This window comes from Tachypleus tridentatus, chromosome 8 (assembly GCF_004210375.1).
Source record: "Tachypleus tridentatus isolate NWPU-2018 chromosome 8, ASM421037v1, whole genome shotgun sequence".
In the NCBI taxonomy this organism is placed as follows: Eukaryota; Metazoa; Arthropoda; class Merostomata; order Xiphosura; family Limulidae; genus Tachypleus; species Tachypleus tridentatus.
Genome location: NC_134832.1, coordinates 88,340,181 through 88,352,079, shown reverse-complemented (window position 1 = coordinate 88,352,079; position 11,899 = coordinate 88,340,181). Strand labels below are relative to the sequence as shown.

At 32.9% G+C, this 11,899-nt stretch overlaps 1 protein-coding gene across 14 annotated transcripts in view; it reads left to right on the top strand.

Annotated features, from left to right (window-relative positions):
• LOC143222881 (EH domain-binding protein 1-like) overlaps positions 1-11,384 on the top strand; it is a 139,611-nt gene extending 128,227 nt beyond the window's left edge. For 13 of the 14 annotated variants that reach the window (XM_076450012.1, XM_076450011.1, XM_076450006.1 and 10 more), the window contains one exon: positions 4,745-11,384. In XM_076450012.1, coding sequence (XP_076306127.1) covers positions 4,745-4,823 — 79 coding nt within the window. In that variant the 3' untranslated portion in view covers positions 4,824-11,384. The remainder of the gene's footprint in view (positions 1-4,744) is intronic. The other variant, XR_013012566.1, reaches the window with a different exon arrangement.
• The last annotated feature ends 515 nt before the right edge of the window (positions 11,385-11,899 follow it).

Below are 11,899 nucleotides of genomic sequence, written 5' to 3'. Positions count from 1 at the left end.
TGATTATAATAAAAAGGATGTAATAGTGTCTTATACATAACTCAGATGTATTTGTCAGACAACACCAAAACGTCTAGCATAGCTGCAGATAAGTTGTTTTTGTTGTGTGTTTTTTTATATTCCTGGTGTGCTAAAATTAATTGACTGGACAAGCTGTATGGGAAATCCAAGATGTCTACACTCATTTCCACATATTGTAAAATTTCCACTTCTAAATCTTGGGATCGAACGAATTATTTTTTGTATTCAAACTACCATTCCAAGAGTTTTTATGTTGACCAATCAGAATAAGGTAACTCATTTAAAAAACAGTTAACCACTATCTAATGAATATCTTTAATATCATACGTTTTTATTCTAAAACTACAATATAATCGTCAGGGCTAAAAAAGACGAGAAACAGTTAGAAAAACCTTATATTTATCTCGACGTTTAGCGTCATGTTTTTGTTGTGTTTTTTTTATACATTAATATGTTTGTAGTGTTCACTACGCTGTCTTGATACTAAGCACGTATTTATTCATTCGTCATGTGTTTTGTTTAACGCTAGAGCTACTTTTAACGAAAAGCATCACACAATGATCAGAAATAACGGGTTACACATTGTGTATTTTTATGACTTCATTCACGTTAGTTACCTCTGGGCCTATAATTCATGGTGTTTAACCCAATCTTAGAGATCTCAACCTCACTTTCGCATATGGTGCTTTAACTAGCATATACATGTGTATAAACATTTCATCAAGGAGAAGCTGAATATTCTGAAGAAACCATTAGTTCACACCTTTAGTTACATATGTTGTTTTTTTATTTTTCGTGTTTTAACCCAGTTTCAACCTAACAGTCAGTAGGTGATGCATGTGGACCAGCTTTGGATCTGTGTTCATGGTTTGCGTCTCTTTGTTGAGAAAAAATATATTTTGGGACTGTGAATGCACTGTAAGAGTGACGGCCAAATCACAGTATTAGTTATAGTATATAGGAGTTGGCGATAGGTGCCATTGACCAGCTGCTATATATCTATTATATCGGTTCATGATTAGGTACGACTAGTGTATATAGCCTTTGAGTAGCTTTACGCGAACACCTAAAACAGACAGTAAATGTTTGCTTCAGAACAACATCAAATCAGCCATGTTGTTATAATTTACGATTTTAAGATTGAATTTAGAGTGAACTTGAGGAATGGAGTTGTTTGTTTATGATAAGAGGATACCATTTAGTCTTAGTGCACGCTATAATATTTTTTCCATTTAGTTTTAGAAAGCATTGTATATTATGTTTTTTACTTTCTTTACAGACATTTATTGCAGAAACTAGTCCAATAGTTTTCTTAATTGTTTCTGATACAGAATCAATAGTTATAGTATATAACCATATTTAGTATAAGTACTCTTTAGAAAATTACCTGATTTTTTTCCATTAGAGTCCATCATCGTAGTTATATCCTCTTTCTTACCACTGATGTCTCTCCTTTCACAGTCAAAAGGTTTTACTGTTGTTGTTTTCACTCTTGACTGTCATTTTTCTTAGGTGTTTCTTTATTAACTTTACTTTCCCAACTATTTTCTTCCTTTCATAGTGACAAATTCTAGTAAAGGACATCATAGATACATTACAGTTTTGTCATGGTATTAATAAAAAACGGGCCTGGCATGGCCAAGCGTGTAAGGCGTGCGACTCGTAATCCGAGGGTCGCGGGTTCGCGCCCGCGTCGCGCTAAACATGCTCGCCCTCCCAGCCGTGGGGGCGTATAATGTGACGGTCAATCCCACTATTCGTTGGTAAAAGAGTAGCCCCAGAGTTGGCGGTGGGTGGTGATGACTAGCTGCCTTCCCTCTAGTCTTACACTGCAAAATTAGGGACGGCTAGCACAGATAGCCCTCGAGTAGCTTTGTGCGAAATTCCAAAAACAAACAAACATTAATAAAATATTTTTTCTTCAGATATATTTTGTTTTTCTATTCTTATTTGGGCCAGTCCTAGTGGTTGTTACTGTCAAAAGGTTCCTGCCACAATTCTGCTAAACACACATTGGACTTCCAGCTGTGTGTTTTATAGGTATGACAGTCAGTCGTGCTATTTGATACAAACTTGAACAGAGTCTTTCTGGCTGCTGGTGACTCTGATTGACTGCCCATCTTCTGTTCATTAGCTGAAAATTAGGAACTTGAGATGATGGGATCTTTTACCTGATCAGTTAGGCCTTTAACCACATGTGTTGTCATTTTGATCCTAAGTGACTATTAACAATATTAAAAATAGTTATTAAATGGTGAGGTTAAAAAAAGTAATATACGAGGTAAAGGCTATAGAAATACCTCCTTCTTATCATGTGAAAATAAACTGTGCCAGAGTACAATCACCTGTTTATAGTTTACACTGAAATTGATTGTTATCTAACTAATCAGAAATTGTTACACTGCTATGTATATGGAGTTCTGCACAACAGCAAGAGCTGTCTAAATAATGTCCCTCAGGGCTGAAATATCGCATGAAAAGGTGTAGAAAGTTTGGGTTGGTGAAAATAGTAGCCCATGGAAACAATTATGGTAAGTATCCATGTTTCAATAAATTCAGTGAAAGAATCCAAGGAGAAGTACATGAAAATGTCACTGTTCATAACAGAAGCGATTGGGTAGAAAACCTAAATTCTTAAAAGTAATTTTAACCATCTTATGGTTTGTTCTTTTACCAAAGGTTCTCATCGTAAATACAGATGTTAATGTTACCTAAACAATAGTAAGACGCAGCTTGGAAACAACTACTGAAAAAAGATAATCAGAACAATAGTAGAAAATGGAATCAGGCCACCAAGAGTGGAATGAACAAACCTGGAAACATATTCTGTGCTTTGTACAGATAAAACTCAATGTGAATTGTTTGGCAACAATTAAGAACAGTGTATATATTCTACGACAGAGAGGAGAACGGTGTCTACAGTGAAGCATGGTTGGTATCAGTAGAAGTTTGGGGCTGTATATCATCAGCCAGTAGTGTCAGTTATCTACACAAAACTGGTGGCGCTTTGACTGCAGCCAAACACAGTCGAATTCTGGTCCAACATGACGTTTTTTCTCATTAACAAAATTCTTTTGATTAAATTTTTGTTTTGTTTTTTACAGCAATATGGTTATCCCAAGCATGTAAATAAATATGATGAAATGACATCTTGACAGTAAAGAGATTGATCGAAAATCATGATCATGGTTTGTCTTACAACAGAAACATTCATCCAAGTGTATAAATGGGTTTATGTAAATGTTGAGATAATGAAAGGTAACCTTGCAGCTGGACTGACCTTTGGAGTTGATACGTAACATTTAGAAGAATATTCCACAATTTTACAGTCATTTGTGAAGTATAGACACAAGATGTAACATTCTGTGTAAAATAAAGGGCCCATATACGACTAGTCTGAATGGACCATTCGTTTTTCTTTTGTATTGCCTCTGATAATATGGTGTACTTTTAATAAATTTACTGTCTTGTAGTTATTGCTCTTGTTTGTGACCCATGCACATGTTTTATAAATTATTTCTATGTTGGTAGCTCGTAAACACTAATGTTGGTTATGAGCTTGGTGAGTTACGAGTTTTGTGCATTATCCTTGAGCTACTCTGTACCTATGAGAATTTTGAGTTATTCATCCGTTATTTTCTGATTACTAAAGAAATGCATAGCCAAATGGTTAGGGCACTCGACACGAGATTTCCGGGTTTTGGGTTAGAATCCCCGTCCCATCAAGTATGTTGTTCTCTCTCTCTCTTTGAACCGTGGGGACGTTATAGATGATGGTCAATCCCACTATTCGTAGCTAAAAGAGTAGCCCAATAGTAGCTGCCTTCCCTCTAGTTTTTCCATGCTAAATAAGGGATGGCTAGTATAGATTAACTTCGTGTAGCTTTTCGCGAATTTCAAAACAAACTAAAGAACTTTAAGATTAGTCATGGGTAACTGATGGAAGTATCTATTGATCATTCTCCTCGTGAATACTTACGTCGTTAAAGTTGACCATCATGAATTACTCAAAAAGGCTCCTAATATGGTGAATTATAAATTAATTATCACATTTTCAGAAAGAATATAAAAACAACAGTAGTACATTCGACATTAGTAATACATATTTAACCGCAGATGGATTGTACGATATTTTTAAGATTATCTTGAGATTTAAAATGGACTTTTTTTTTTGTCTGACAGAAGGTCATTCCACCAGGTTGGATAGTTCGCTATCATTATGTTAGGCATAACTCTTAGACCTCCTCATGTTTAATTACTTATTTGGAATAAGATTAGATAAGTTGAATATCTATGTATTTATGTCTAACAGAAGTTAAGCTTATTTACATTAGCTGCAAACACGTTTTATCCTTTATTGTGCTCGTATTTACTCGGTTAAATGTTTGTGTGTGTTTTTCCAGTTTGGGTCTTGCGTGATCTCGTAGTTAGTGGACACGAGGGTTAATGTTTCGCATCCTGCCGGAGGAAAATAAAATCACTCTACGTAACTGGTACCGTGGGTGCGTTATGAAAATAATTCTCAAATCCTAGTATTCGATTAATGTTGCCCAGGAGATATGGACTGATATTGTTGACTACTAGTAGTATTCCCTCTAGTTTATCAATGCAAAATTACAGACAGCTAATGGAGATATAACCGTTGTGTAGCTTTGTGGAAATATTTTAAATAGACCAGATTTTCCAAGTTCAGTTGAATTTTTTTTTTATTTTTCTTGTATAGGATTGAAGATGATGAAATGGTGGAAAACGCCACCAAGGGGCCCATACTTCGAGAAGAGAAAAGCTGCTCCATACAGTGAAGTCATTGGTTGTAACGTCCATAAAAAACTAAAATTATCTGAACGAGAAAATTATGACAACTCAGTAGTGCCGACCAGAAGGTTTTGTATGTTTAAGAAGGACTACAGAAATATTGACCTTTGTCTTAATTTGTTCTTTAATTTGAGATTTGATACTAATTTATAACGACACGTGTACAGGATGACATTAGTTAAGTAATGAAGTGATCGGTCACCATTCTTTTCGTCTTGAGAGCCCATTGATTGATCAGCTTTATAATTTGTTTAAGCGTAGAATATCTGTATAAAAGTAAATAAGAAATAGGTCTGTACATAGCTACTATTCTCATAGTTTACAATATAATAACTTGGGTTTTGCATGAACGTAGTATAGAACGTCTTAGCATATAAAACAGTTGAATCTTATCCAGTGTATCGTATTAGAAACCTCGACACCTGAGCGTAAGGAGATTCATCCTATCTCTCACTGTGGATTGCTGGAGATTCTCAAACTTAACTCCCAGCATAAAGTAGTAAATGTTAGTGGGCAGTTGAATGTAGTTGACTTTATAATATGTGAATGTAACTTGTGTGTATGTATTGTATTAGGAATGTTACTATGTTATTTATCCCATAGCATTAGATTATTATCTCTGTTACTGCATTACGAGTGGGATTGTACTATTGAAAAGTTGGACAATTTATTATAGTGCATTTGTCATCGTATATGTTTCGAACGTATACGTAAAAGTGCATGTTGTGTAAATATATGTATGTCATGATAAAATGTGCAAGTTACGTTTGTTCCAATACTTTATTAATATTTAAAAAATAAGTCATTGTTATAGTATTTCGATGTAATTTATTATCTTTACAGCGTCAAAATTATTTTTAAAGATTTTGGAACAGAATATTTCATTTTGAGAACAGTTTCTTACATACTGTAAATTTTTCAAATGAGGTTTTTCTTGGTGAAAGGTATTTGATTATACGTCCTCTCAATGCTTTAAAGTTAAAGCTTAGCCTTCAGATTGAGATTAGATTCCTGTGTTTGAGTGACTAAACGTTGATGTGAAGGGATGTGGAGCGAATTAAATACATTAGTTCAGCCACTGGCATTAGGGAATGTGAATTAGGGACAAATTCTCCTCTGGAAGCGTTGTGTTCGGATTCAGAAACCATTTTCTAGACGTTGTACACATTTATATACAACGCGCTCGATGTTATTTCTATAGGATAAGGTAAGCCTAACTTTAATAAAGGCACTGAAAAAATTTCTGTGGTGTGGTGATCGGAATACTTTTGTACACGTGACTAACTTTGTTACAAACGTAAAACACATTTTATATACAATTTCGTTTCGATTTCTTAAAACAAGCTAGTTATATTTTACTTTCTTTCAAAACACCATTTTACGATGTTGTGATATTGATTTTAGTTAGCAGTGTGATTAATAACACCCAAATCTAGAGTATCAGGACAGAAGCTAGACATTCTGAATGGTTAGGAATATAATTGTTTTTAACAAGAACTGTATTTTTGTATAATATACTATATACTTAAAACTTAAATACAGAAATTATCAGTTTATAACCTGTCGAAATCATTCATTAGTTGAGATTATTGAAGGAATCACGTATATACATAATCTGTAGATGGAGATCAAAACAAGTCATCAATTGACTTTATTGAGTGAACCAGGTTCCTGATTATATTAGCGTCAGTTTCTGACTGCGATGTGAATTTTTTTTATGGTTTCAGTAGATTTTAGACATTTTATTTGAAACAAAATTAAAGATAAATCTGTGTCTTTATAGTGAAGGAGGAGGGCCCACATGAAATGTTTTGTCCAAACTAGTGTTCTCATGAAACTTAATATTAAGATAATTTCATGGCATGTAATAGTCATTGTTCATTGGTGTCACTAAGTCTGATGGTGAGATGTTGGTGTTTTCTGATTGATTATGCAGTAATAATTAGTTTGTGAAATCTGGGACTATATATCATTTCAAAATATGTAGTACAGATATTGGTCAATTTTGATGAAATTTGGTAGGAAGGTATTTTGGATATTAACAGTATATAGTATAATCACTGGCCAGTAATCTGTCGTCCAAGTTACTGTAAGGTTTTTGCTTTTTTAGTTACTCAGTATTTCGATTTTATAATTATTCGTTTATTGTTGTTGTTTTTTAAAAAGTAAAATCCTAAACTGTAGGCGATCCTACTTTAACAATAACTAGTAGTAGAAGCCTTAAATTACTGTTTTCAGTGAATATCAGTTTCGGATTAATGTTGCCAAGCAATTATTAAAATGTGTTTACCAAATTCTTGTTGAGTATTTAGTTTTAATGATCACCTCGTATCGTGTAGGGGTTATTAGGTTTTGTAATACAGAAGGCATACTGAATTTGTAAATATCTCCTGTGAACCACACAGTTTGGTGTCAAGGTTATACAAACATGATTCTCAATCTCAAAATGTTTTCTTTTAACAGAGAGTCAAATTCGCTTTTCAAAGTGCTGTGGTAATGTCAAGAAAGGTTTAAGGGCCGTCCTGTGTGGATTAGATTGAAAAGTTGGTACTGAATAATTTATATATAAACTATTCACATTCTTATTTGTTTAGAAACATTTTATAATTCAGAGATTTGTGAAGTTTAGAAATGTTTGTCGCAAAGTGGATATAGGGTAGTAAATTTTGTCACATTTTTGCGAAGGGTTTATGATTCATAAATATTATTATTAATCTCAAATTATCTTATTTTTAAGTTGGTATCCTATAACTAAGGACAAGTGCTCAGTTGTTTCTGAATAGGGCTTAAATATTCTATGTTAATAAAAAAACGTAATTGGAAGGATGCCCGTGCTTTCATTCCCATGAGAGAAAATATCACTAGATATTCACACTCTGGAGTCACATGAGTTGACTTACATGAGTCATGATATCTTAAGAATAACATTAATCATTATAGTCAGGGAACCCAAATTTTATGATTTAAAGTGTTTTCTGGTAACGTGTGTGTAGCTATAAATAGTTTTTGTGTATGAAGAAGGTAGAAACGAACGTGAACAACGTTATTAACTTGTAACTGAAGTATTGTGATATTAATTTATTATAGCCACAGTATATAAACATGCTAAAGAAATAATTGTTATAGTGGGTGCAATATGAAGTGTTGTAATATTCGATTGAACTTAACGTGTAATGTGCAACTGAGCTGAATTTAACTAGTATTGTAACTTTTGGTTGGTATGGGTTAAACAAACCTGTAGGACTTTTGAAATGACGAGATAAGCATTCATAAATCTTTATCTCATAACAAAAATTATGTATAACGCTAAGTTTCGTACAGCCATTAGTGTATGACGCTCTGTTCAATTGACCTTTGACGTGAATGAAAGATGTTTATTCTTTAATATGAACACCATAGTAGTTCGTGTGTGTGTATTTTATAAAGTAATGTAAGTAGGTGATTATACAGACAAGAATGTTCACGTATTTCCACTTACGTAATAAAAGTAAATAACGTTTGTTTTGGCTTCAAAACCTTCACATTCTTTGTTACGGCGAGTTTCAAGTAATCGAAATGATCTTTCTAGATTTACCTATTTAGTATAAAACTTATTTTTTGGAAGATCAGTTCTGTTATTTCGTAAGTAGAAAGATTATTTTTAATTTTCCATGGCTCCAGTGTATTTTATCCGCTTGTGACGTGTTCGTGACGTCATATCTGCATCCTGAAAATGGAGAAGAAAATGTTCTTCGTGACAGGAAACGGAGGCAAAACGGAAAAATCGTTACCCCTACTGTAAAATCTACATGCACACAGGATAATTTTTTTTTCGAATTTGTGAGTTACACGTCTCGTAATAAAATAGTTTTTCCAGTATCATATAAGTAACAGTTTCACTGTAGTATGATGATAATATACATCACGGGTCTAAATATCAAACTGAACTTTTTGACTACGTTAACACTAGTGAAAGATTAGATTACATTTAATGTTTGAGTTCTTATGAGATAAAAAGTAGTTAACCCTCAAGAAATTGTTTACTATTTGTTTTGTTTTTAATACTTTGATGCAGTGTGAGTGGGTGTACGTGTGTTGATATCATGCTAACCCCTAAAGTTATTTGCGTCCATAGATTTCAGGGTACGTGTTCAGTATGTACAGCATGAATATATTTTGTTGCTGAAAAACTAGTTAGATAAATGTATAATTAAATATTCAAGTTTCCTAGTTGTTGTTGGACAGAGAGGTTTGTTACAATATAACCACTTATGCGTATTCAATAAATAAATCAACAGAAAAATAAATTAAACTTTCCAAAAATAGTTTTGAAAATAAATACTTTTATATTTCCAATCTAACGTAACGATCTTTAAGCATGTAAGATACATGTATATGATCAGTTAACGACGACTATAAAAACGTGTGTGTGTATACGCTTTAAATCACTGTAGTAAATCTTACCTGTTCTGGCCAATGCAAAAAGCTGATGCTAGTCACGTGGTTCTGTTTACTTTTTTTTATATAAATGCTTTGGAAATAAAATGTGTATATTTGTAATTTATCTCAGAAAATTTCAGATTTTGAAATAATGATGGAACATGTGTCAGGTTATTAATGATATACAGAATATAAAGTTTGTTAAATAAGAAACATCATAACCCAAGCGCTGCCTTCGTGAAGTTCGGAATAAGATTGCTTTGGATATCGTGTTCCTTGCTTTGAGCAAGCTGTCACTTTTCTATGTTACTTATGAGATATGCTTGCGCATTTACCTACTATTAGATTTAAAACGATGCTTTTATAGAAATATTAATGATCAGTCGTTATCACTTCTCGGGTATACACCCCGGTAATTGGAAAGTAACCGATACGAAGAGAAATCGGATTGTTGTACTTTAATACAATTGAGCTTTAAAAGTTAATCACATGTTTACAAGTTTGTTCAATGACTGTTATAAAACTAAGCGTTGAAGTCGTAAACCTAAACTCTGACAAGTAATTTTAAATGTTGTTACCAAAACAATCTCTGAAACAAAATTCCATACGATGACTAGTGCGACAAAGGCTAAACCAGTCTCTGAAGCCATAAATAAATTTTCAACAAATATTAAACCAAGCTCCAAACCTGTAGCCCGTACGTTAACAAGTACGATGTTTGACTAATACCCGATCTCTGAAACCATAGTCTAACGTCGAAAAGTGCAATTTTTTACAGATGTTAAACCAAGTTCTGAAACCGTATCACACACGTTAACAACAACTGAAATTGATATCTATGGTACACAAGAATATAACTAGTATTATTAACTGATACTAAACTAAATTTTGAATCTAAGACATACGAAGATAAGTAGATTTAATGATTGATGCTAAGTTTTGGATCTAAAGCATACGGAGAAGAGTAAGATTATTGAAGTTAAAAAACACAATTTGGAACTGTGGCTCACAATTGGTAGTTAAGTTTATTGACACTAGTAAACCAAATTCTGGAACTATGAGTCAAGCGTTGATAATTTAGTTTATTTAATTTTACAAAGCCGTCATTGTGAATTAATTGGAAGAGCTATGACTCATACGCTGACAAGATAGTTACTGTTTGTATGAAGTTTATTTTCACTTTGATATAATCCCGTTGATACAGTTTTGAATGACGAAGTCTTTCATAGATGAACCGTTGTTAGTTTGTACTACTACTGATCTTTTTGTTTTACATTTCCTCAATTTAGAATATAGTTTTGTCACAGTTAATATGATGCGTGTAGAAATGACTTTAAGTGAAAGAAACAAGCTGATACTGCTGAAAACAAAGGCGTTTTAACAAGTTCTGATATATCAAACTTAGATCTATTAAATGTGTTTGTATTGTGCCATTTGCTAATCTACAGGTAAAAATGTTTTCCTCGTGGTGTAATTAATTATCCTTGATTGTGGTATTTATTGTACTAGAAATAATAGAGGTAGTTTATTACCATGCAATGTTTGCACCCGGTTTAATAGTCTAAGTTGTGCAATCGTTTGTCCAAATAATGCTTACGTTAATCTAGTTTTATGATATGATGAAAAATGTGTTTAAAACTTTGGAATTAAACTTTTTTTCTGTTTAGCGCTTCAAAACAATTGCTTTTAATGCTGTTTTTATACTGTTTTTACTGGTAAATATAGAGTTCATAACTGCTCAAAGTAATTTTTATTTCTTATAGTGTGATCTAAAACTGCAGAAAATAACTTAATACCTATGAAAAACGTATATTCAAGTTTTTTAATAGTTATAAAGATTATTGGATAACGCTGGTCACATAACTTATATCGGCTGTAGAAAACCAGTGGATAAATTTGTATCGTATGTACGGTTTTATCAAACAGTATGGTTGGTTGTGATCTAAAAATTCTGTTACATACGTCATTCGTTATCCAAGATAACTTTTTTAGGAATGTTACTACAGTCTATTGTAATTTATAGAGCTAACCCTCCTATTGTATGAAGTGTTCAATGAATGTAGATTAATACTCGTCTTACTGAATAGAAAAGCGCATAAGTATGACGAATAAAGTTTTGTATATCTTCATTTTAGACTCGTTTAATTTGTCTCTGTTTTTGTTCTTCATCAGACATTTTTCCACAATCGTTTTAGAGGCTTATAAAATAAGACTTTGTTAGCTTTGTTTTTAATTTATCATATTGACCATCACCATAGTTCCGTGATTATTAACTTCTGTTTTAACTAGCTTACGAAACCTGATTGTAAAAAGTACTGTACGTTAATTAGCGAATTGGATAGAAGCAGTTAAGTTGTTAACAGAAGTAACGTGTACATAAATGATCATCGTAGCCACAAGAACGCTAAAGTTATCAAGGAAGACGTAAAGATACCAGTGTTAATTAACTTTTAAAAGGTATTAATAGAAATTCAGTAAGCATTGACCATCACCGTGAATAGTGGTATTTCCCTAAGTTAACTTATTGAACCTGCTGAAAGATAATTAATATTAGTAGTCACACGAACATTAGTATCAATAACAAACAAGCAAGTAAAACTCGGGGCCACCTATGTCGTTGCTACATCGACAAATATCACAGTCA